We start from the raw sequence: 27,281 nt of genomic DNA on the forward strand, positions 1-27,281 counted from the left end.
GCTAGCCTCTGGTGGAATTGTGATTTTAAAGAACTTCAAAATGTTATTGGTATGACAGATTCATGTAAATTGAAGTCAAACCTTATTCACAATTCTAGAAAATTCATACTTAAAATTATTTATTACCTTTTGTTTGTCAGTTATTTGTTAGTGAGTCTTCCAATTTACACATCCTCACTCAATAATAAAAAATAAAATAATATATGATGATGATGGGAATCACTGACAAAAAGCAATAATCAATATGCTGTATGTTTAATATTCAATTTGTCTATTTCGAAACCGTGATATGATTTTTAAAGCATATTCTGATTGGAAAGCCGTTCTGTTGCGTCTGCCATTACTTTTTTTTGTGCAATTGTCATGGAGAAAATGTTATTGCATCCAATGGGTTAAGCAGATTTTAGTGTTTTATCATGCACTTTGGTACTTTTTTTTTAATCATTATTTTGCTATTTATTTTGCTAGTCACATGGTTTTCACTAGTGACTAGCATATTCGTAACACGATGCTGCCTACTGTACCACAGTTCTTGACAATACAAGGGGAGCTGACCTTGCTTATTGTGGGTTGGCCAAGAAACCAGCGGGAGGCAGAGCTGTACGCTCATGTTGGGTTCAGTGGTGTAGTGGGGGTATCAAGTAAATGTAAAGATTTATAGCAAGTTTTCCAGGAACAAATGCAAACCCCCAGGTGTTAAGTAGAGTCCATAGAGAATGTACGCAATACCGTTGTTGACAAGAAATGCGTTTTAGATTGGTTTAATATAATTCACTTACTGTCAGTCTAACGACGAAAGCTCAAGCTGATACCCAGCTCCTGTAGTTGGGGCCGAGGCAAAATCATATGGCAAGCCGTTTAAACATTTATTCGGCAGTTGGAGATATCTAATTCAGTTTTGACTAGTCAGTTTTAAACGACTATTGCCATATCTTTAAATCAGTTGCATATCCGAAATGTCTATTGTTGATATCTTCAACTGAATTATGACTAGTTGTAATTACAGTTCCAGATATCTATAATGTAATTCTGACTAGTCACGATTCCAGTTCAAGGTATCTTAAATCCCCCTCAATATAAGTTATCTAGATCGTTCTTTTGCGATATCTTAAATAACATTTTAACCCTTGTGCACCCCTCAAATTTACTACCCTTTGGACAACTTTGTGGACAAAAATTTACACGTACAATAAACTGAAAAATATTTATACATCAATATTTCTTTCAGCTTTTTTTTTATTATAAATCTCTTAAACAACTTGAAACCTGCTCAAAACAACCAAACATTCAATCATTTTCAGGATTTTAACCCTTTAAATGCCAACTTGATTGTTTGAATGACTCTAATGGCAGTGAGATGAATTTTTTTTTTTTTTTATGGAAGTCAATGGGCCATTTTTGTCCACGAAGGTGTCAAGAGGGTGCAAAATTCATAAACAGAGTATGAAAGACATGAAAGAGTTAAAGATATTGGATTTCAAAACATTTACAAAAAAAATCATGCCCCTAGCTGCAACACAGACAAAATTATACCCAAATCAAAAAAATAATGAGAAAAATTTACAAAAATGCCCAAGGGGCGCACAAGGGTTAACTGTAGTCATAAATCAGTTGTAGATATATTGAACTGGAATTCTGACTAGTCTGAATTAAGTTGAAGATATCTGAAACTGGAATTACAGCCAGTCATAATGTAATTGTAGATATCTATTATCAAGTTATAGATATTTTCGAATGAATTTTGATTGGAGAACTTTCAGTCAAAATATAATTACAGATATCTTGATTTGGGGTTTTAGTTAGGCAAAATTACGTTGCGGATATCTGTAGTTACAGTAGTCAGGAGCGGGAGTGAGTGGCTTGCTTGTATTGAAACATGTTACTACTCTTCTACCGTATGACAAGCATTAACCGCCATGATCAGACCTGCTTGAGGCCGATGTTCTAGTTTTTGACAGAATTTTGAATGCAGTACACGACGGAATATTTACTTTATTTCAAAAGTCGATTATTTAAAAAAGGAAATACTCTTGTTGGCCACAAAATCCCCGATGATAAGCGCGTTCTATTTCATTAAATTTTTTAACTATATTATCCACAACTGAAAGCGCCATTCCTGCTATCACCGAAATGCGTTGCTGGGCCGATATGATATGGCAGAGGTGTCAAACCGGTTCCACGGAGGGCCGAGTGTCTGCAGGTTTTTGCTCTCTCCTTGTACTTGATTGGTTAATTAGGTCACTGATTGGTTAGTTTCTACCCTCACCTGGTTGTGTAGGTATGAACTAGGAACCAATTTATAGGAAAAACCAAAAACCTGCCGACACTCGGCCCTTTGTGGAACCGGTTCGACACCTGTGTGATATGGTATGAGAAACGTCATGCAAAACGAAATAGTCATAATGACGTTTGAAATATCTGCAACAATTATTTTGATTAGTCAAAACTAAATTAAAGATATCTTCAATTTCCATTTGGTATGTGTAACTAGTCGAGTGTCGTTTTCCGGGAGGTCGATTGCTGATACCTGTAATTCACTTTTGACTAGTCAAAACTGAATTAGATATCTTTAACTGTAGTTTTGACAAGTCAGAATGACGTTACAGATATCTTGAATCAAAATTCTGACTAATCACAATGTAATTACGACTAGTCAAAATGACGGTGTTGATATCTGTAATGTTAAATCCGGATAGTCAAGTATAGCGAATAAATGTTAAAACGGCTTGCCATAAAATCACGCGCTACATTTGCGACGCCATTGTGGTCGTGTGCACGTGTCCACATTTGTGCGCACATACTTAGTCTCGCTGAATTTCGGGAGTAGCGGGGCAAATCATTAGACATTCTATACTGTAGGGGAGGTCACCTAGATATCTTAGATTTCTTATGGCATTTCATATACATTTGTGAATGTCAAGAAAAGTGGCAAGAAAAGTATAAACAAAAGAGTGGGCTAAAAAGTACATATTGTTTTGGTTATCGATTGGAATGCCTGGAAATCAGGCAATTCATTTTATTATATTGAATTAGAAGGCAATGGGTTAAAAACATACCGTAGCTATCTGTATGAAATTTCTTATCCGTTTATGGCCATCTAAGTAATTTGTAACACTGATTGATCCTGCAATCAAAATCATGTATTTTTGTTGCTTTGTTGAATGGACAGTGGAGAGTTTTTGCTGGCGAAATAGAAGACAGATTCAAACATGATTCAGCAGTATATATGCACCAGAGGAAGCAGTTTTACCACTGCATCACCTAACCCCAACCTAGTTGTTTTATTGTGTCTCCTACATTTTAGATAAGTAAACTACAAGTAACTGGAAATAATCAGATTGTCTTAATGAGTCTGAGTACTTCAAAAGAAAGCATTTTAATGTAGTGTAGTAAACATTTTAAATTACATTAAGCTGTCATTTAGAATGACAAGTTGTTTTCTGAAGTTACACTAAGGATCTTACCGCTCTAGGATGATGCGCAGCTTGTTGAGCTTGAGGCGAGCTGGCATCTAATTGGACGTTTCTTATAAGACTTGATCACAGTTGATGTGTGTACTTGGGAATCTTAGCAGCTGACGACTTTGACAGATACTGAGCAAGCGCCACTGGGCTTCCTTCTGTCCTTCAAGGCTTGTGCAAACAGCTCTGGATCTTCCACTACATTTTCTGTCTTCACCTTGCCCAGGTGCCATTTCTTTATGGAAAGCCTCTTACGCACATTACAGCTGCAGCACGAATTCAGCCCACTGCCCTTTAAGGATATAGTTGTATCCGCTACCGCTTTTGGCAACCCCAGAATTATTCAAATGGACACTTGTTTTATGGTTTGCAACAGAACTTGGATACACCCCAGATGTTGAGTTTTTTTTTTTTTAATCAAACGTGGATAACTGTTGTTTTCAAATGTTCCTTTATCTGATCTGATTTTCATCACAATTATCGTCATTTTTTGTCCCCCAGCCACATGTAAGGTACATTCGAAATGTACCTGACATATCCCCCCCCCCCCCCCCCCCCAATAATTGAATAACAGACATGACCATTCTGTGTAATGTTTATTGAAAAATAGATTACAGATCATACAAGTTTCCGTTTTAAACTCACATTGAAAAACAACCAAATATGTGAAGAAAAAAAAATCTAACCAAAAGGCATGAGGGAAAAGTTTGATAACAGATTTTTTGGGAAATCTTCGTTGCATGTTGCGTTTTTAATACGTATTTTGTGCTTTATGTCAAAACGTTTCTAGAAATATATTTTTGTGTTCGTATTTGTTTTGTGTTTCTGTTTGTATTTCTTAATTAGAGCAATGATATGTATAGACTACAATAGAACAAACCTGTATGCAGTCCAGATAGTGTACTGAAAAAAACCGTTGTTAACCGTTGATGTTGATTATGTTTAATGACAACGGTTATTATATTCCTATTTAAAGACATGATGATACTCATCATGAGATTTCCATTAAATACAATAGTAAAATTGTATGTACTGCAGCATTAGATTTGTTTTTAATTTAATAGCTACGCGTAATGACGACAAAACCATCGTATCCAAGCGTTGTGCGTAACGTTCCATTGAGAAGAAGAGCAAAAGATGGCGAGCTCAAATAATCCACGCAAATTTAGCGAAAAAATCGCTTTACATAATCAGAAACAGGCAGAGGAGACTGCAGCTTTCGAGGAGGTGATGAAAGACCTAAACATTACCAGAGCTGCTCGGGTAAGTCACTCGTATTGTTAAGTAAATCGGTTGCTAGTCTAGCTAGCTAACGTTAGCTACTGGCAATCCCGTTCAAGCTTGCTATGTAGCTGCAGGCAGCATGTTTTTATGACAAGTTGTTTTTAGCCAGCTGGAATGATTACTTTACAATGGCAGCTCACTACTGGTATTTTGATACACTTCATTGATTTGGCTGTTATTTTTTTTCAATCAAGTTGTAACCTACTAGCTGGCTTATAAGTTATTTATCCCGCGAGCTGTCTTTGTTGATGTTTGTAAAATAGCCAGCCAGGTAGGTTACAGGCAGCAGCAAGCTAGCAAGCAGACACCTGCTCATATTCATTTTCCCCGTGCATTCTCAGCATCATTGTGCAACGTACTAGCATACTAGGTTCACTGTAACAAGCTATATTGTACGTTTTGATGTGTTTGACAGACTGTAACGTTTGTTTTACCTGCTAGAACACTGCTTAACTCCAATGCTTACAAGCCATTTTGAGATTTTGCCATTTGCAATTGTTTTCCATATATGCCATGCAATGGGTTTGCATGTTTGCAAACTACCAAACCATGCCCTTTCTGAAAGTGAGTAATATCTGTAATGCGAATAATTGGCTATTGGTTGGTTTCTGGCAACGCTTTTTGTCATGCTGGGTTGTTTAAAATGCCGTTGGACTGTTTTCAACGTCACCAAGTCAGGCTTTTGTTCAATCCATCATTCATGCAATTCATTAATAAACCGTAAACGGTTGTCTATTCATACTTTTGTTGCGTGGATTAATCTTTCTTCCCTCGCTGGCATTTAAAAGTTGATAGCTCACAATGGGTTTCAGTACCCATACCGCCTTCTGTTGGACAAACAGTGTAATGTGTATTGAAAGAAGCAACATTTACCCAATTTTATTCGAAATCTTCTGGGATATGTCTAGGCTATATACAGGTGCTGGTCATAAAATTAGAATATCATCAAAAAGTTGATTTATTTCAGTAATTCCATTCAAAAAGTGAAATTTAAAATTTTTATGATAATATCTAACAACTAATGAAAACCCCAAATTCAGTATCTCAGAAAATTAGAATATTGTGAAAAGGTTCAATATTGAAGACACCTGGTGCCACACTCTAATCAGCTAATTAACCCAAAACACCTGCAAAGGCCTTTAAATGGTCTCTCAGTCTAGTTCTGTAGTCAACACAATCATGGGGAAGACTGCTGACTTGACATGTCCAAAAGACAACCATTGACACCTTGCACAAGGAGGGCAAGACACAAAAGGTCATAGCTAAAGAGGCTGGCTGTTCACAGAGCTCTGTGTCCAAGCACATTAATAGAGAGGCGAAGGGAAGGAAAATATGTGGTAGAAAAAAGTGTCTTGGTGTAATTTATTGGTGAAATAAATAAACTTTTTGGTGATATTCTAATTTTATGACCAGCACCTGTAGGGGTTGCTTCTGATTAGCCTAATGTATTTGCAGACTAATAAACAGAGACATATTACTACAAATGTTGCCTGCCATATTGTAACAAACCTACGGGTTATGAATTGTATATGGTAATGATAAATGGAATAATATATGCAGTTTTCTATTGAACTTTTTTTTGTGTCGTAGACTAGGCTTAATCTGTGTGTGCGAAACCGGCCCCAGGAGTACAGCAGCGTGGTTGTTTTAGGACACAGCTTCACATGTCCTAAAATGGGTTTCAGTGTACATGGTGTTTCTGGCAATTTTATTGTTCATGCTTTATTTTAAAGATTGTATATTAAGACATCATTTCCGGTGTAAAACCCCTCTTGGCAAATGTGTCTATCATTGCAGTCAGATTCCTTATGCAATCATCATAGCTTCCGGCTGTGGTTTGGGCCTACTGACTTCTCTACTTAAGGGACAGCACTGATGTTGCACTCATTTGATAGATTCAGTTAAGAACTAAGCAGTTTGCAACCCATATTAACCTATATTTTCATGGCCTTATCTCATATTGTCTTTTTAGATGTGGTCCATTCAATATTTTACCCTGGTTTACTTTTATATGAACATTTTTGTATCATTTTTCATATAGGCCTATCTGTTTAATCATTCATTCACGCTTTCATGCCATTTTACTTTGCACAGTTGCAGTTACAGAAGACCCAGTATTTGCAACTAGGGCAGATTCGTGGACAGTACTGTGGAGGCTCACTGCCCAATGTCAATCAGATTGGAAATAGCAACATTGACCTGCCTTTTCAGGTGAGCTTTCAGCTTCTCCACCAGTTGGTAAAACTTTATTTTGATTTGTGTCATTAAAGAATTACAAAAACTCACCTGAGGAAAATGTCAATCTTTGAAAGCTTCCATGATAGGTGAAGTTTCACCGTCGAGATATCCTGTATTTTTTTTATCAAATTCAAAACACATCACGTAGCCTATATTGCAAAAGTGCAGAGATTGGTCTTTGTGTATTAGTAGTGATCCGTTGCCTTTTTCTGGTAAGCCTTTTCTCAGAAGAAAGCTAACTTTGCATCAGACACCCTCAACCCATCTTGAAATATATATACATATAAGGAAAATTGCTAGTGGCCTATCATTGCTTTCTATACCATGGCTTTCCATTTTTTAAATATGTTGTTAACTTGAGCATGAGTATGATGGCCCATAGCTTGACCCATTTTAAACTATTCCTTTTGCGCCATATTACACCAAGACATTTTAACAGTATGTTTCTGGTGTTTTAAATGCCCGGTTTTTCTCGTATGGTTGTTTTCCTGTCCAGAACTCTGCTTTGGACACCAGTCGGTCTACCAGGCATCACGGGCTGGTGGACCGTGTTTACCGCGATCGGAGCCGCATCACCTCCCCTCACCGCCGGCCCCTCTCTGTGGACAAACATGGCCGCCAGATATCCTTCTGCACTCAGCTAATTATTTTTAAGTTAAGAACAAATCGGCCTTCATAAAATGTAATTAATTTAATTGGTTAAGTAGCTCAGTTAACTCGATTACCATTGCTCTTGTTTAAAACATTGTGCTGTTGTCGATTTCGGCTAATTCTTACTATTTGCTCTTTGTTGTATGAATGCAGATGGTTAGTTTGACCATTGTGAAAATAACTCCTGCTTGATTTTATATTTCACTGCTGGCTTTGTTCTTAACTGAGGTTCACATTGACAGCTGCCCCTATGGCTCGGTCTACCTCTCGCCCCCTCCGGATACCAGTTGGAGGAGGTAGGCCAATAATGACCACTTCATATTCTGAACAGTATTCAGTCAGAAACCGTATGCTGTGGTTCGGTGGTCTAAACCGCTTTCTCCCGTGCTCGTGTAACGCTGAGGTTTGGGTTTCAATCTGACCGACTGCTCTTTCAGCAAAAGCACTCTCCTCTATCTTTCACCTCATGTCTGTTAACACACACAATGCCTGAATTCTTTATTTGTTTTGAAGAAATGGTATGTTCAGTTTAACAGATTAAATGTGTTTGACCGAGGTGCTGACAAATAACATGTCAGAGGTCTGGTGGAAGATTCAGGACCACAGACGCCATTTCTTGAGCTCTTTTTGTTCTAACGCTATAGGACAAACTCAGACTCAGCCCTACATCAGAGCGCCATGAACCCTGTGCCCCAGGACTCGTTTGCTGGCGGATCACAAGAGCTCCAGCCTAAAAGGGGTAATGGAAGATCCAGTTACATGGGCATGAAACAGCTTCTATTTATTCAGGCTTGATCCAATTTACTTATGCATGAATCCACAGCTGAGGAGTCTTATGGATCATTTATGACATGAAGGGGGTTGGGTTCCACTATCAGGTCTTGTCAGTTTTTGAGTTGTTGCTCTCTTTCTGTAATGCCCTTGCCTTTTTGATTTAGGTATACAACGAAGCACTGTTGGCCGATGAGAGAAATATTGTTATATTGAGTCAAACTTAATACATTTCTTGAAGGGACGTTATCTCCTGATTATGGCCCTAATATTTATTTTAATTTACTCTTGAATATAATTTGTCACCAACTGAAAAGCTGGGTTTTAAGAGCCAGCACTCACACCATGTCAAAAAACTCTTAATTGAATTCAAACAATACAATAGCTAGAAGTCAAGCAAAGATACTTCACATTTTCCAACGCTGTTTTATTTTACTGTTAAATGAAACTTACATTTGTTTACGGGGTGATAGACCTACATTATTATAATGAGAAAAAAGGTTTTCTTTTCAGAAGTAATGCCTAAAAGAAGAAAAAAAAGTTATGCTACGTATGCAACCGCTAATGATCACGTTGATAATAGAAAATGTCGAAAAATTATCTATTCGTTATAAACCTTAAAAAGGAACCAGGCAAGCCTAGTTCAGTCGTCCCTGGCTAGTTTCGATCTGCAGTTTTCTGCGTGACTGACTGTCTTTAACCATTACGCTATTTAAACAGCAGCAATGCAACTTTTACCTCAGCTATTACATTTTTGCTGAAATAACACGGACAACAGAATGTTTATTAATGGAACGGAAGTGTACTCTTGTACAAAGATTACTGTAGATGGCTAGCTAATAGCTATACAGCCTACCTATAACGAAAAACAATGACAAAAATCCCTCCATGGCCGGTTTATTTCTTTAGAAAAAGTCATACAATTGTTCTCTTAAAAATATACGATTTGTGGCATTGCTGGGTTTACATATATTGTTGTGCGATGGCTGAAAAGTAATGGATAAATGTGGATAAATATTTGTGAGAGGCAATAATTGGAACGACAGAGGGGAATCGAACCCTGGTCAAAACATTGAAGTTGGGGATATTCCCCAATAAATACCACAGGACTTGCTGGGCTTTAACGGATCCTAATGTAGCAGCCGGCAAAGTTTTTGTCTGTCCTGAACGAATCCTAATGTAGCAGCCGGCAAAGTTTTTGTCTGTCCTGAACGAATCCTAATGTAGCAGCCGGCAAAGTTTTTGTCTATCCTGAACAAATCCTAATGTAGCAGCCGGCAAAGTGAGTTTACACTGGAGCATGACTCTGATGCAGGATGCACCTGAAGAGAGAACCCATTGAAGCCATTATGACAGTGAAGGAAGAGAGATTAGCAATCTAAAACTCTGAAATCTTCCATTTTATTTTCAATAATGTGTGCTTGCTGTAACTTGAGTTTTGGTTTGGCTTAAATAGCTACCCCCCCCCCCCCCCAATTAGTTTAACCACAGCACATGGGCTGATTCATCTTTGATACTATTTAGTTACCTCTTGCTCTTTTTTTCCCCATGAAGTGCTGCTGCTTACAGTTCCTGGGACTGAGAAGGCTGAATCCGAAGCAGATAAGGAAACGCAGTGGGATAACAAAAAGGTAGAGATGTGAGGTGTAGCCCACACCGTAGTACCCCTGCCTGCTCATACTTACGATTGCTTTTCTTATGACTGTGCTTTTCCCTTTTAGAATGACTCATCAAGGACCAAGTCCTGTGAAGTGCCTGGGATCAAGTGAGTTATTGCTATCGCTGATTAGATTAGATTCAACTTTGTCATTGAACAAGTACAATACAAAGGAATGAAATCTAACCGGAAGTGCTAATAGAAGAGGGCAGAAAATTTGCAAGCATTAAGTGGGTGTATTACAAGGGGACAGAGTTGGGGAGTAGCGGATTACAAGTAATCGGATTACAAGTATTGTAATCAGTTTACAGATATTTTAGAAAAAAAATTCATTACTTTTGGATTACTTCAATTGAAAAATAATGTGTGTGAAATAATTGACACGCTATATGCTTGGTTTTTTTATTTAATGTTTTAAAAACATTGTTATTTGAACGAAAATAACAATTGAGCGCCGGAGTTGTTGTGTGTGTGATCATCATGCGCGCAAACGTGGACTCGCATAAGCAGTTTAGTGACTGATGAAGCGGTAGTTTAATTGATAAAAACATTGTGTATCTATATTAGCCGACTCATTTAAAGGTGATTTAGTTATCTACTCGACGCATCTTTCTCAGAACAATGATAGGCGATAGGCCTACCTCGTGTTATATATTATATAGTTGAAGTTTCAAGGTTTATTTGTCAAATGCACTGAACAACACAGCCGAGAAGTGTTGCACTGAAAAACTCAGACAGGAAATGTTTTTGAAGATTAGGCAACTATTTGTTAGATAGCTGTAACATGGGCTGCCTTCAAAATAAAACATTGTATGGAATTAATCACGATATTTAAGGAGAAAAGGTGTGTTGTGAAGCACTCTGCCGAAGGATGATGATATGCATTTGACGCAACCACCTCAACTCCGTCCATACAGGTAGGCAATGTGATTCTGTATGGAGCTAGATGTCTCAATATTCTTAAATATATCTAGAAAATCTGTGCGTATATTCATCACAGCTCACAAACAAAAATAGGATTTGTAAATGTGAAAAAATATTTTGTAAATAAAAATATTCTGTGTAAATATGTAATATGTTTTACAAATAAAACACAAATCTTCAAAACATTTACAACTGTTGCTTAACATTTACAAGTGTTGACTTACATTTACAAATCTTAAGTATATTTATGGATCAGAATTGTATATTTACACATTTTTGAGACACATTTCCTTTGATCGACAAGTTCTTGTGTGCGTGGTTTCAGTCAGAGGGCTCACTTGGTGGGACTTATGGAATATCCGGACTGGATCCTGGTAGATTGGAGTCTATAGGTAGCTAGGACACGTTTTTCCTGAAATGTGAGTATAACGTTTATTTGTATAACAATATTTGATTGCATCACCAATGGGTAATACAACGCTGAGCGTGTTTTCGACTTCAGGCAACTAACTTAAGTACAGTTGGTTATGTCAGCCTACATCTGGTTGGCTAGCTAGCCAGCTAGTAGGCTACTGTAGCTGAACTAAAGTAATGAAGGTATCTAACCTTGGGTTATCGTCCCTTAATGCACTGTCCTTTACTGTATCAATATGGGACCCGATTTGCACACCCTACTTTAAGCTTGGATTGACACGAAAGTATTTGTAAATGTTAAGCAACAGTTGTAAATTTTTTACAGATGTTTTATTTGTGAAATATGTTTACATATTTAAAGTATTTTTATTTGTGAGTTCTGAATATAAGCACTGATTTTCTAGATATTAACGAATATTGAGACATCTAATTCCATAATTCTGCTTGCTTTGCATCTCAGAATATTGCATCCATTGGTTGACATAGGCTTTTGACGACATTGACTTTAAGCTAAGAGTGCTAAGGTGTGTTATCTCAGTTTATTTCTATCATTTGCAATTTTGAAAATCAATTGCTAGTGGTCCTATTAATCATGTTATGTTCGCAGGGGTAAAACGTATTTGTGTATGGGTGTTCACGATTGCAAACGTGAGTTTGCGTGCCTGGGGTTTCTGCAACATTTTGACAATGTTGGTGATTGCGGAGCAAAACCTCAGATTACAGTAGATTAATGTACGCGCGAAAAGCTACGGAAAGTATTACGGATAATTTTTATATACAACAATGTCAATACCCTTTTTGAGAAATTGCCATTTGTTTTTCAACAATGTTTTAAAGCAATTATAAACATGAATAAAACAAATAGCAGAAGGTTAACACATCCTTCGATTTTGGTTTATGTTCAGATAAACAGCCATATTCTGGAATACAGAGTTATTGGATTAATTGGAACAACTGAATATCTGACAGACATTGAGCGTGTTATGTAGAGATGTAGCCCAATCATATTGAAGTAAAAAGCATTGGTTTAGAAACCCTTTCCAAAGGCGCTGTACAAAACCATAAGTTAAAATGCAAATTCAGTTTTTTAGCCAACTATGTAAACTCTAACACTGACTGATACCGCAAAGGGTGTTCAACTGGTTATAGGCTATTCCTATTTGTTTTCTCATGCCTTTTAATATGAAGGTAATCTAAATGTAATTCAGAGTAATACGATTACGTTACTGATTTTGAGTAATCTAAAAGTTATGTTACTGATTACAAATGTGGACAGGTAACTTGTAACTGTAACATACCCAAACCTGCAAGTGCAATGTATAGATCTGCAATGAAGGCAAATGCAGTACAAATAGCAATACTAAATGCGCAATTAAGACAAATAGAGGAGGACAGAAAAGTGGGATAAATAGTTGTGCGGGTTCAAATGGCGATTCTAAATGGCGTTCTAAATGCTATTGAAGGAGTAAGGTAGCATGTGCACAAATGGCAGCAATGAGGTTCAGAGGTAGACATGTGTATGTAACAACTGAAAAATGCAAGTATGATGGCAATTCTAAGTGCGCAATGAAGGCAAGTTGAAGGTGCAAGGTGGCATGTGCAACTGACATGCCAACTTGAAATCCCAACTCATATCCCGTGACGCGGTCTTCTGAGGCAACCGCGTGAAGGGGCTGCGTGAAAAAGATCACCGGTCACACTCAAATATGATACCAAATGTACGCCAGACGTGTTTTAGAAGAAGTATACCGCTTTTCTGTCTCCCCCCCCCCAGTATATTTCCATCACCCGATCAGGAAGTGAACACGTCATTGGCCCCAGCCACGCTCAACACAGGAGGCTCCCTGCCTGATCTGACCAACATCCAGTTCCCCCCACCGCTACCTACTCCACTGGACCCGGACGATATTGTGGCGTTTCCTTCCCTTAGCTCCAGCACAGGCAGTCTAACCACCAACCTAACCCAGCTTGGCATCAGTGCTGCCAGTCACGGTGAGAGGACGATCATGTGACAGATGCCAACACATTTGGAAGTTCCTTCTAAAAAAGCTAATTGTTTTGCCAAGAAAACTTTTTGCTATACCTACCTACCATTTGTCTTGGGAGGGCAAAGAGATCCCTCTAATTACCCCATACAACCCGTTAGGGATACAGTTTATTTCTCCAGTGGTGTGGGGACAACGTGGTCACATTGACGTAGTCGTGTCCACAGGGCGGCAGCATTAAATGCCACAGCGTCGGCTATGCTACTTATCATTGTGGCATACAGATTGTTCAGTATTACACGCTATTACTGCCTCGTTCGTCAACATATAAACATTATTTTACTATTTTTATGGAAGTTATGCGAGGATCCAAGAGCTAGCGGTGGTTTTTATCCATCAAACCACCCACAGCTAGCATTGGGTTTTATCCACCAAAACGCCCACAGCTAGCAATGGGTTTTATCCACCAAAACGCCCACAGCTAGCAGTGTGTTTTATCCACCAAAAGGAAGGTTTTGAGTGAGGAACAGAAGGGTTCAAATTATGAGACCACTGCAAATTGAAAGGGAGCTCCAGAAAGGGAGCGGTAGGTAAATTAAAGCTATGGGAGAATTAGTTCCAATTCCATGGCTCCGCTGCTTCTTTTCGTTTGACTCCAATGCTATCTGACTACTAGACTACAAGGTTAGCCACTTAACTTGCTCACTGGTGAGCTCAACAGCTACAGTGGATATAAAAAGTCTACACACCCCTGTGAAAATGACAAGTTTTTGTGATGTAAAAGAATTAGACAAAGAGAAATCATGTCAGAACTTTTTCCACTTTTAATGTGACCTATAATGTGAACAATTCAATTGAATTTCAACAATGAGATACCTCGGAAGCTTTGGAAGCTCTCTGTGGACCATGGCTTTTGCTCTGAGATGCAACTAAGAAAATGTCAGGAAAATCCTTCTAGAACAGCTGAACTTTATTTGTGATTAATCAGAGTCACTTTAAATGATGGCAGGTGTGTAATGACCTCTATTTAGCATGAGTTTGAATGTGATTGGTTTGTCTGAACACAGCCACACCGCCAGTTATAAGAGGGTGTGCACACTTATGCAACCAGGTTATTGTAAGGTTTTTATTTTTCATTTCCCCCCTCGAAGATTTGTTTGTTCTTCAATTGAATTGTTACTAAAGTCACGTCAGACCGGCAGCTGGAATGAGAACAAACATGGTTTAGTTATGCAGTGACCCTTCTACACGACAAGTTTCATTGCCCCTTCAAAGACGTGCGCATGTCCCTGACGTGTCCCAGGTATCACCACCACCCCTCAGCCCACCATGACGGTAACTGGCCAGCGTCGACAGCCTGCGCTGATTCCCCTAACGCTCAACGCAGACGCCCAACCACTGCCGTCCCCACAGCAGCTCTCACCCACCCTGACGCCCCCTCTTAACATCCAGGTGAGATGTTTTTCTCACAGTCAGCTGTGGTATTATTGAACCGCAACAAAGGGATATCAAAAGCCTGATTCGTATATTGTTTATATTCGTATAAGTCAAATTCACAGCTGTTTTTTGTTTCTGTTGAGTTCAGTACATGGTGATCCTGAAGTATTACGTTTTTATTTTTATTTTTTAATCACACTCATCAATGAGTTTGTTTACAAGAAAAGGAACCAGGCAAGCTTTGTTCGGCCGGCCCACAATTAGAAGGGATGAATGTTGTTGCCCTGGCTGGATTCATACCGGGGTCTTCAATGTGAGAGGTTGTTTCTTTAACCACTGCACCATGAAGCCATACGTATGCCGAGTGTCTGTGTAGTGTCTCGACATCTGATCATTTAGTCACGCATTAACATCACGCCAAGTTTGAATATTTTGCTAGACACCATTAAGCATTGTGTTAAACAGACTAACATTGCTTCCAGTTTACTTCCACCACAAATAACATCTATGAACTGTATGGCTTTTGCCACTGGCCATTTTAACAGCATTTTAGCCAGTAATAGGCTAGTATCTAACTTACTACTTGGAATAGAATTGAGCCATTGCTAGTGAGACTGAGTATCAACTTAACACTGCCAAAGCTATTTAATTTAAGGCACAATAACGCTAGTTTTTCTTTCATTGGTGAATGACATTGATACAATGCTGCAATTCGTTATACTATACTTGTACTGTTTTTAGTAAAGTGAAAAGATAAGAGAATCATGGAAACCCCTCCTTTTTTAGCCTAGATTACCCCTTTGAAAATACACCAGGAATTATCGCAATATAACTGTAAACAGTTTTATTGTAGGCTTACTGCAAGGTAGCTACTGACAGTTAGGTTGAACTTCATTGTCATTGAACAGTACAAGTACAGTACAACGAAATGCAGTCAAAAAAGGTTGTATCCAGCGACGTTTTTGTCTATCCTGAACAAATCCTAATGCATAATTTTTTGACAACGGCGCGGTTCGACCGCTGGTCCCCTGCGTGGGTGTCCGTGCCTCAAACCGCTACGCTATTTACCAAGGGATAGTCAATCTGTCACTCACTCACTCAGCAACTCAGTCACTGAGATGTCCGGCAGACACGGTCAGGCAAAAACAGATTTTGATGAAGGGAGAATCACTCTTTGAAACACGCTAGCCAAATGGAATGGTTGTGGGGAAAATGTTAGAAATACTTATGTTTCTCAGTTCTGTTGCATCTTACATATAGTTAGCTAGCTAGACCAACATTTACAGTGGGGCAAAAAAGTATTTAGTCAGCCACCAATTATGCAAGTTCTCCCACAAAGATGAGAGAGTCCTGTGATTTTCATCATAGGTACACTTCAACTATGAGAGACAAAATGAGAAAAGAAATCCAGAAAATCACATTGTAGGATTTTTTATGAATTTATTGGTAAATTCCTTGGTAAAGTATTTGGTCACCTACAAACGAGCAAGATTTCTGGCTCTCACAGACCTATAACTTCCTCTTTAGGAGGCTCCTCTGTCCTCCACTCGTTACCTGTATTAATGGCACCTGTTCGAACTTATCAGTATAAAAGACACCTGTCCACAACCTCAAACAGTCACACTCCAAACTCCACTATGGCCAAGACCAAAGAGCTGTCAGAGGACACCAGAAACAAAACCTGCACCACGCTGGGAAGACTGAATCTGCAATAGGTAAGCAGCTTGGTGTGGAGAAATCCACTGTGGGAGCAATTATAAGAAAATGGAAGACATACAAGAACACTGATAATCTCCCTCGATCTGGGGCTCCACACAAGATCTCACCCCGTGGGGTCAAAATGATCACAAGTACGGTGAGCAAAAATCCCAGAACCACACAGGGGGACCTAGTGAATGACCTGCAGAGAGCTACCAAAGGCTACCATCAGTAACACACTACGCCGCCAGGGACTCAAATCCTGCAGTGCCAGACGTGTCCCCCTGCTTAAGCCAGTACAGATCCAGACCCGTCTGAGGTTTGCTAGAGAGCATTTGGATGGTCCAGAAGAGGATTGGGAGAATGTCATATGGTCAGATGAAACCAAAATAGAACTTTTTGGAAAAACTCAACTCGTCGTGTTTGGAGGAGAAAGAATGCTGAGTTGCGTCCAAAGAACACCATACCTACTGTGAAGCATGGGGGTGGAAACATCATGCTTTGGGGCTGTTTTTCTGCAAAGGGACCAGGATGACTGATCCATGTAAAGGAAAGGATGAATGGGGCCATGTATCATGAGTTTTTTTAGTAAAACCTCCTTCCATCAGCAAGGGCATTGAAGATGAAACGTGGCTGGGTCTTTCAGCATGACAATGATCCCAAACACACCGCCCTGGCAACTAAGGAGTGGCTTTGTAAGAAGCATTTCAAGGTCCTGGAGTGGCCTAGCCAGTCACCAGATCTCAACCCCATAGAACATCTTTGGAGGGAGTTGAGTCCGTGTTGCCCAGCGACAGCCCCAAAACATCACTGCTCTAGAGGAAATCTGCATGGAGGAATGGGCCAAAATACCACCAACTGTGTGAAAACCTTGTAAAGACTTACAGAAAACATTTGACCTCTGTCCTTGCCAACAAAGGGTATATAACAAAGTATTGAGATTAACTTTTGCTATTGACCAAATACTTATTTTCCACCATAATTTACCAATAAATTCATAAAAAATCCTACAATGTGATTTTCTGGAATTTCTTTTCTCATTTTGTCTCTCATAGTTGCAGTGTACCTATGATGAAAATTACAGGCCTCTCTCATCTTTTTAAGTGGGAGAATTTGCACACCTGGTGGCTGACTAAATACATTGTTGCCCCACTGTACACATGATTTCCATTTTATTCATGTTACCTTCACTTTATTTTGCATTTGATTGTTATGGATATTGTTCTGTAATGTTCAGGAAGATAGTATGTAACATTAACTGCACCTTTTATATATTAAGTGATGTAATGAATACAGTTGAATTCCTTTCATATAATCTGTTTCACCAACCAATTAGCCAATTTGGCCAGCTACCTCCCACCACTAATAATAATGTTGTACCCTTATCTACCCTTTGTCGTTTCACCCAGACGTTTCGTAACCCCAGTTAAGTGACTGCCCTTTTCCCCTCCTGCTTCATTACCAGGCCGTGGCGATGGACGCACTGACCCTGGAGCAGCAGTTATCCCAGTACGCATTCTTCAGCCAGCTGACGGCCCAGGCGCAGGCCCAGGTGCTCAGTGACCTTCAGCAGCAGCAGGCCCTGCCCCCGGGTATCAGGCTGATCACCCTCCCCTTGGCCCCCGCCCCCGCCGCCACACAGTCCTCCCCGGGCAGCCAGGTGCAGACCACCACCAGCATCAACCTTAACTCGGTGAGTCGTGGCAAAACCACGCGGAACCCCGGGACGCAAACCGCGCCGCCTGATTACCGGGGGAGAAGCCTGCGCTGTAGGCCTGAATGTACCGTTCGCTTCCGGTGCTTGCTTTGGCGCTTCGCATCTCTATGCTTCTGTATGATCTGCCCTTGCTTCCAATTTAAAGCAAGGGCAGAGGTTAAGTTCAGTAAATACACATTTCTCATATTCCCTTCTGGTGGAGGAGCGGTGTGGTGTGTCTGGCGTGCTTTATGTAGTGGTGGCGGTCTGAGACGCGGGCTGTCATCCCATTGCTGGTCCAGAACTGTTACCTGACTAGTAGATCGATGGTGGATCATGAAAGCGTATGTGCATATCAGCCAGAAAGTCACTGATTTAACTAAACAAGGATTGATACAAAATGGGAACTGAATCTCAGTATCACTAAATGTAGACAGAGTAAAATGGTTACTTACGGTTCCCTTTTCCAAAAATGCAGCGTTTATTAAGTGGCATTGAGGAAGTGTGAGAGACATTTTGTGATATGTCGAGCAACGCTTGCAGTCTGCTCTGTCATTTTTCTGACCTAATTAGATTAGATGAATGTTGCTCACTAGCTTTAGCTAGCACCAAACATTCGGCTTTGGATTGAGTTTGTCGCATGCCTGTTGGAACCTAGACCGCTTCACCAAATCCCAGTGAAGTCTGAGTTCCATTTGGTTCGCTTCTGCAATGGCTGAATGGTTTAATGATTTCATCGTTCAGATTGAACTGCGGATAGAAGTATAAGGTAGCGATCACCTCAGGCTGTCCTCTGGGCCTCGTCACAGTGTTCTGTGGCTAAAGACTGCTGCACTAGTTAACACTTTTCCCTCCAACAGTATCGCAATCAGACCGGCTCTCCGGCCAATCAGTCTCCAACCTCACCAGGCTCCAATCAAGGCTTCTCCCCTGGAGGCTCGCCTCAAGTAAGGGCGACGGCACTAAGCTGGTGCTTGGCTGCTCCTCATCCCAGCTTCTTGCTCCCAACCGTGGTGTCAGCAATCCCACCCCCCCATTTCCTCTTATTTTAGACCACTGCTCGCTGTCTGCTTTTCATATTGGCTGAGGTTTTGAGTGATGTCGCATTGCAACTTTTTGTGTTTTTTAAAACCAAAAAAGATATGTCCCGTGTCCGGTGGACCTGGAGGAGAACCTGTATTATCAATATGTTTTGTTTTGGATCTGGAGCCCAGAGGTACAGCTTGGACTACCAGAGTTGTCATGGTTTGAGTCCAACCCACTGTCACTCTGGCTCTCACCATCTCCTACCTTCTCCTGGCTCTTCTTTCACTGTCATATCTCAGTAATAATATCAAATATTTTTAAATTAATAAAATAAAACAAGAAATATGCTGATTTTCACATTTTGGACTGGTCCAACTGCTATGAATGTTTTGTAGGTATTTTTGCTTTAATGCAATCTTAAGTAATTGTTAAAATTAATCTAACATGCAAAACCTGAACAGGCACTTAGTTAGTACAGCACAAACCAATGCTTGTAATGTGTGAATGAACAATAACTTGCAAAAGTGGAAATCAACTCCAATTTCTGTATCATTTGATGCAATATTTAATAATTAAAATACAGATTTGAGATTTCCTTTAATGGAGTTACATGGTAACAGAGTTACAAATGTGTAAATAGCATTTAGATATAGTCGGAGTTTGATTCTGTTACCGTATTGGCAACCAAACACTGCACTGAAGGAGAGTTGAGGTCAATACTATACTGTACTGTACAATATAGAACTCTATTGTTTTGAATAACACTTGACTAACCTACACATCTCTGCTCTTTGGTAAACTGTACGGTGCTGTACAGCAAATTTCAGACTTGTCAAACGTAGACAAATACTGTGTAAGTACAGATGGTTGTTGGTGCAGACATCAAACTCTGGAAAGTGTTTTATTTTAGTCACGTGATACAACCCAACCGCTGTCCAATCTCTGAATTGATTAACTCCGTGCCAGGATCATAATTTCAGAGAGATCTTAAGGGCTTTAATATTTTTTGCTTTACAGAACTTTGAATATCCCACTCCGATCAGTCCCCTGACATCTCCTGGTTCTCAGTCTGTTACGCGGACAGGACGGAAAAACACTACGGTACGAGTAGAGGAAGAGTTTGTTTCATGGTTTACTCTTGGTGGGCTTTTTGTAACATACCGGGAACTCAAAACATTTTGCTTTGCCAACCAGGAATATCTCACTTTTGTGTGGACCCTATTACATCCTGTAGGAATTTTTATCAGGCAATCAGTCGTTCTCTTTCATGTACAATGCCGTGGGAATTTATTTGCCCTATTTCTGATTTTCTTCTTATGTTTTGGGATCTTCATCCAAAACATTGTTAATATAGGGGAACCTGACTGAATTTATAAAAAAAATAATTTGCCTTGTGGAAACCGATCACTCTCTCTATTTGATCACTCTCCTATTTTTAATGGTCTAATGAACAGATTTAATTCTCCATTAGACTTCACTTATACAGAGCAGAGTTGATGGATCCTTCAATGATTTTGCCAGATTTGCCATGATCCACGCTGCTTTAAAATGATTGCCAAGGTTGCCAAAATGTACAGGTCTACTTGTTAATTGTCCACTTGTCAAGACTAGTTTAAATATGTCTACATTTTAGTCATTTTGCGGACACTCATCCAGTTTGCCGTAATGATTGCTTACAGTTTCATACTTTTTCCATACTGACCCCCTGTGGGAATTGAACCCACAACCCTGGTGTTGAAAGTAATATACACTTATCAAGCGAGCATGGGACAACTTAAAATGTTTGACTGTGATTAAACATACTTAAGGCGGCACAACCAGTTATTGAGCGCAAGTAATGCATTGTGTTCATCAAATAAGTACGTTTAATTCACTTGGGTTACCTTTTGTTTTATATTAGGCTTCAATTGAAGATCTTAACAACATGTACATCCAAAAAGTTGAATCCGAGAAATCAGGAGTGAATGTTTATTTACTGCATTATATGCCCCCTGATGCTGATAACAAGCGGGTACTTGAGGAAATACACAGACCTCTGAACAATTTTCTTACCGCCCCGCCCATCCTACCGCCCCGCCCCTTCTACCGCCCCATCCCACATACTGCCCTGTCCTGCCAATGAAATGTCTTTGGGGTCTTCATAGTGGGGCAATTACAGACAAAAAAGCAATTGGGTATGGGCCTCTTGTTGCTTGCTGATAACAAGGTTAGGCGTTTCCTAATGATTCCTGTGTGGTTTAACAAAAATATGACTCCATCTACTAATTTAGTAGTACATTTGTATTCACAACCGGGCTGAATACTTGTATTGTATTTTTATTTTGTTAATTCTTAAAAAAAAAAAAAACTACATTAAATGTATTTAAATCACACTTTGTGAACAAAAGGGGTCGTTGGTTCACACGGAAAATGTCATAGTCAGGGAATAACTTAATCAGCACTTTAAGCTCATTCAGGAAGTCACCAAGAGCACCTGGCAGACGATAGATGACCACAATGTTAAGCTTGGAAAGGCCTCAATGGCAGCATGGAATTAAAAAAGCTTATAGGGAGCTGAGCAAGAGAGAAGAGAATCTACAGTTAGAAGAAATAAGTTGCCCTGCGTCTTGGACTATGGACCGGTGGTCTTGGACTACGGGAAAACACAATCAGATGAAGAGAGAGCACCCGGAGTAGCAGTGTTTTCTTGGTAAATCCATGTTTCAGTCAGGGCGAGGGAGTCAAAATCCTGGAGGACAACATGGGCTGAGCTTAATTCTGTTCTGTTGACATCAGATTGAAAGTTCCCAATACTGCCAGATAGCAGGTATTCCACCTGGTTTGTCCGGTCTGGGAACACATTTTGTCCCGTTTAACATGGGACAAAGGAGAGGTACGACAGTACAACTGATTGGGTATTTTCCTCTCTTACCTTCCTCGAATAACTCTGCAAAACAACTCTGCAGAACTGTTTTAGTTTTGGCAACAGTCTTGGCTACAGGCGACAACACTGCTGCTAGACAAAATGCTGTTTCAGGCTGACGCTTGAGGAAATGAAGATTCCCACCCCAATTTAAAGCTGCCTGGGGAAGGCCAAACCACATTAATTAAGACCGCAAATACAACCTAAAACAAAGCAACTGCTACACAACTTCACAGATTAACTGGCCTATTGAGAGCAAAAACAAACTACTTGATTGCTTCTAAATAACAAGATAAAGCCAACAAAGCATCAAAAAGAAAAAAGCACTTCTGAGAGTAGATCAGGCAAGCTCCTATGTTCAATTAACTTGAGCCTGTTGGGAGTTCCTGAGATAATACCAGTTGACCTTGGACATCACGGAATTAGTAGAGAGCAGGAAGTCAATATGACTCACTCCACGGGCAAGTTAAGGAAACTTAATTAGCATCTATTTGTAAGGTTTATTTTGCTAACTCACACTATCAACTTTCTAAAAAGGACCAGATTTTTTAATATACATTCTGCTGATTATTAAGTGCTATTTCTCTTGGGGTTTTTTCAATCTACTGCTGAAGTGTATTGTAGATGTAATATTTTTTTTAACATGGCTTGAATAGGCATGACAGTGTTATCAGATGCTTGTGTTGCACCATCGTAAACAGACATTTTTTTAACTGCTTGAGTCTTCTCGCTTGTGATTTGCCTCATGCTTGTGCTTTGTTACGTCTCACGACTGTAGCTTTCCCATTTAAATCCCTGAGATAACCTGCAAAAAAAGCCTGGATTAACTATTCATGGGTCTATTCATTTCCATTAAATGTTTTGTAGAACTTGTAATTAGTGGTTCTATGTCTCTTTCAGCACATTCCAGTGGTGGGCAGTATTTTTGGGGATTCATTCTACGATCAACAGTTAGCGTCCAGGCAGACCAATGCGCTCTCACACCAGGTGATTACTTCAGCCACTGCAACTATTTTCACTGCCACCCCCTATCCCCAAATATATCCATATACACTGCTCAAAAAAAATTAAGGGAACATGCAATCATCACAGTATAACACCAAGTCAAACTTTAGGGATATCAATCTGTCCAGTTTGATAAAAGGGAATGTTTTTTTCTCAGGTTGGTGACCACAGACAATTGCTCTCTCCTTATCCTTCCTGACTGATTCTTCTCAAGTTTTGCATGTTCTTGTCAGTACTGGTAGCATGAGGCAGTACCTGCAGCCCATTCAGGTTGCACAAGTAGTCCAGCTCCTCCAGGATGGCACATCCATACTTGCCGTTACAAGAAGGCTTGCTGTATCTCCCAGTAAAGTCTCAAGAGCATGGAGGAGATAACAGGAGACAGGCCATTACATAAGGAGAGCTGGATAGGCCCATCGAAGGGCATCAACCCAGCAGCAGGACCGGTATCTGCTCCTTTGTGCGAGGAGGAACAGGAGGAGCACTGCCAGAGCCCTACAAAATGACCTCCAGTGGGCTACTGGTGTGCATGTTTCTAACCAAACGGTCAGAAACAGACTGCTTGAGGGTGGCTTGAGTCCAGACGTTGTGGGGAGTGCATACAGGCACATGGGGGCCATACACACTACTGAGTCACATTATGAGTTGAAGTGATGAAATTCAGGCAAGGTGGAACAGCCTGTGATTTCAGTTGTTTACTTAGATTTGAACAGTAACCATTGTTACGTCATTTTATTCTCAAATAATTACATAACGTACAGTAAAGATTTAGAAATTTCCTTCATCGAGATCCTATGTGTGCTTTATCAAGTGTTCCCCATAATCATTTTGAGCGGTGAACTTCTAAGTGGTGCCTCGTCTCTGTATTCCATTGCCTGACTGATTACACATGTCTTTTTTTACTTACACAGCTGGAGCAGTTCAACATGATTGAGAACCCGATCAGCTCCAACAGCCTGTACAGCCAGTGCTCCACCCTAAACTACACACAGGCAGCCATGATGGGCCTGACAGGGAGCAGCCTGCACGACTCCCAGCAGCTGGGCTACAGTAGCCATGGCAACATCCCAAACATCATCCTCACAGGTAGAAAGCGGCAGCTGAGCCGATTGGCAAGCACGTTCAAGTAATTCATTAATCTCGGCCTGATGAGTCAGTTGTTTTACGACGGTGAATCATATTATTATTAAAAACATTTTTTTTCATTTGTTACAGTTTAAGTGAAAAGAGTTGCATTGATCTAGTTGGTGTTTCGATTTATTGAATGTCAAACGTTTCTCCAAAATCTTGAATTTTAGTCACAGGCGAGTCTCCGCCCAGCCTTTCTAAGGAGTTAACTAACTCGCTGGCCGGCGTTGGGGATGTCAGCTTTGATGCGGATTCGCAGTTCCCATTGGACGAGCTGAAGATTGACCCACTCACCCTGGATGGACTGCATATGCTCAATGACCCTGACATGGTTCTGGCTGACCCAGCCACTGAGGACACTTTCAGAATGGACAGGCTGTGATGTAAAGTCCTGATTGTGGCCAGGCAATAAAATAACCCTGGGACGAATGGGGAAACGAGGCATTGTGGGGGGTGAATCATCTCCCCAGTTGCATGGCCGTTCATCTACTCAACCTCATGCGCAAGTCCTGAAAATATTTGCCACCAAATGCCATTGTGTAGGAGGACATGCAGTGGTTTGTTGGTGTAGGCAGTGGCATTGCTATCATTTCCAGTTAGATTGTTGGCTGGTCAGAGCTTTGCTAGCCTGCTGCATTAACTTTATATCATTATTTACCATATTTCGAAGTGTCGCAGTTGAGAAAAGATTTGATATCTTTTCACGATTATTTTGTTTAGTTTTATTTTATTTTTTTAACACAGATCTACATTTTGCGTTTTAAAAACAAAACAAAAAGAAAACACTAGGACAGTGTGCTGCCCCATACCTGTTCAAATTCATAAGGATTCTCTTAAACCTACCTACCTACCATAACAGCTTTATACTTCACACAAAGCTTTATTTTTTTGTGACTACCAAATGTAAATGTACTGGGTGTATGTTGGAATGTGTTCAATGTTTAAATGTATGTATGTTTATTTATTTAAATATTTAATAATTCAGTTGAATGTATTTTTTTATGTAGCATTTTCCTATGTTTGAGTTTGATGCCAAAATTGCTCTGCTGTGGCTGTATTGTACAATCTGCAATGATGTTATTTATGTGTCTATTTATGAATTGCTAACCTACATATTTATATATTTATTTAGCTACTCTTAACATGAGTACAAATCCTCCCCATATTTGCTTAGAAGCCGGCTATAAAATCTTGCTATATGGAATCAAATGCCTCTTAAAATTGTGCATCCTATTCAATATTTTAAGTGTTTTTTTCACTTACATGGGCCCGTAGTCGTTTTTCTTGTGCCAACTCAGTCTTACGTTTGCCATAAGTAATGCATTTACAGTACAGAGTTACCTTTAGCTCCTGATGAGATTTACTCAAATATGACAATTAAAACAAATGCCAATTTCCCAAACTAAGGTGGCCATATTTCTCTTTTGCCCATGAAAATCTATATCCAGATTGAATGCATCCTAAATACCTGAAGGGTAGAAACTCCTCAGAAACATATTGAACTTGTCACTGTGAGATCACCTGATTTTGCCTTACATATTGAGTATTATACTGTTTTTAAGTGTATCTAATGTGACCGTGTAGTTTTTTTTTTTACATCATGTAACATGTTCTTCTATTTGAGAGGAATTTTAACTCTTAGTAACAAAATGTGTTTGTGTAGTGTAAAGTTTGACAAATCACTGTACTGTATTTTGTACTGGTACACTTTCTAACCAAGTTATTGATGTTTTGTAAAAAAAAAAAAAAAAAAAAGAGAAAAAAAAAACAGGGGAAACGGACATGTTGGATTATAGTTGGTGTTGAAGAGTGCAAATATGAGGAGGGTTTCTGCTCCTTAAAGGGGAACTGACAAAAATGCATAGTAAATGATTTTGTGCTTCTTACCTAAGATTTTGGTAGACAATAGTGATAAAGTAGTAATGTTACTGATCTTAATTAAAATGTACTTCTTCCCTCCAGATTAGGGCTGGTAGAAAAGCGATCTGAACCTTTCAATTTTATGCACACAGTGAAATTTGTACCTTTCTATAATTTGTATGTTACTGATTCATATTGTAACACTGTTTCGGTAGTTGATTAGCACATTTTTATGCTCAAGGTAGCAGTAAATGTCAACCATCTATTTGTTTGGTAATCAACACTATCATCCTTTAGTTTTTCGGTTCACCTTTAAAATGTTGATGCTGTAGCTGTCCGGGATCATGTTTCCATGGACGGTGTATTTTATATATACACCATCTATACTGTGTGTGTGTATACACATACATACACACACACACATATATATATATATATACTGTAGCAGTCAAAAAGTTGGACACCTACTCATTTAAGTCTTTTTATTATTTTGCATAATGTAGAATTATAGTGAAGACATCAAAATTATAACACATGGAATCATGTGGTATCCACACTGTGTTCTCTCAACCAGCTTCATGAGAAAGTCACAAGGAATGTATTTCAATGAACACAGGTGCATTGTTAAGTTAATTTGTTTCCTTTTAGATGAATTTGAGCCAGTCAGTTGTGTTGTGACAAGGTAGGGTTGCTAAACAGAAGACCATCATTATGTTTGTACTGTAGTAGTCCGTATTATGGAAAGAATAAGCAAAGAGAAACATCCGTCATTGTTTTAAGACAAGAAGGTCAGTCAATTCAGAAAACTTTGAACGTTTCTTCAAGTACGGTCTCCGAAATCAAGTGTTGTGATGAAACTCTCATGAGGACCACCACAAGAAAGGAAAACCGATGGAAATCTGTTAATTTATTTTCCTTTTGCTCATGAAAAGATTTTTGGTTCAAACCAGTATGTCTATTTGAGCCAAACTCTGCATGTGTGGATCCCCAACATGAGATATGGAGGAGATGGTGTGTGGTTGCTTTGTTAGTGTCATTGTCTGTGATTTATGTAGAATTGGAGGCACACTCTAACAGCATGCCTGCCACAGCATTCTGCAGCGATATGTCACCCCACCTGGTTTGCGCTTAGTTGGACAATCAT

General features: G+C 39.5%; 1 protein-coding gene across 5 annotated transcripts; it reads left to right on the forward strand.

Moving 5' to 3' along the window:
- The first annotated feature begins 4,412 nt into the window (after positions 1-4,412).
- crtc1b (CREB regulated transcription coactivator 1b) lies at positions 4,413-26,565 on the forward strand. 5 transcript variants are annotated; one of them, XM_010902556.4, is made up of 15 exons: positions 4,413-4,724; positions 6,840-6,956; positions 7,480-7,605; positions 7,869-7,930; positions 8,279-8,373; positions 9,960-10,036; positions 10,127-10,170; positions 13,175-13,392; positions 14,689-14,837; positions 17,986-18,213; positions 19,077-19,163; positions 20,260-20,343; positions 23,045-23,131; positions 24,061-24,235; positions 24,448-26,565. In XM_010902556.4, exons 1-15 carry the CDS (start codon positions 4,599-4,601, stop codon positions 24,657-24,659), a joined length of 1,887 nt encoding a protein of 628 aa, XP_010900858.1. In that variant the 5' UTR covers positions 4,413-4,598; the 3' UTR covers positions 24,660-26,565. The 5 variants fall into 5 exon arrangements, with proteins under 5 accessions (XP_010900858.1, XP_010900859.1, XP_010900860.1 ...); XM_010902557.3 differs by lacking the exon at positions 20,260-20,343; XM_010902558.3 differs by lacking the exon at positions 19,077-19,163 and having other exon boundaries at positions 4,414-4,724.
- The last annotated feature ends 716 nt before the right edge of the window (positions 26,566-27,281 follow it).

The sequence above is a fragment of the Esox lucius genome, chromosome 8, assembly GCF_011004845.1.
Source record: "Esox lucius isolate fEsoLuc1 chromosome 8, fEsoLuc1.pri, whole genome shotgun sequence".
NCBI lineage: Eukaryota > Metazoa > Chordata > Actinopteri > Esociformes > Esocidae > Esox > Esox lucius.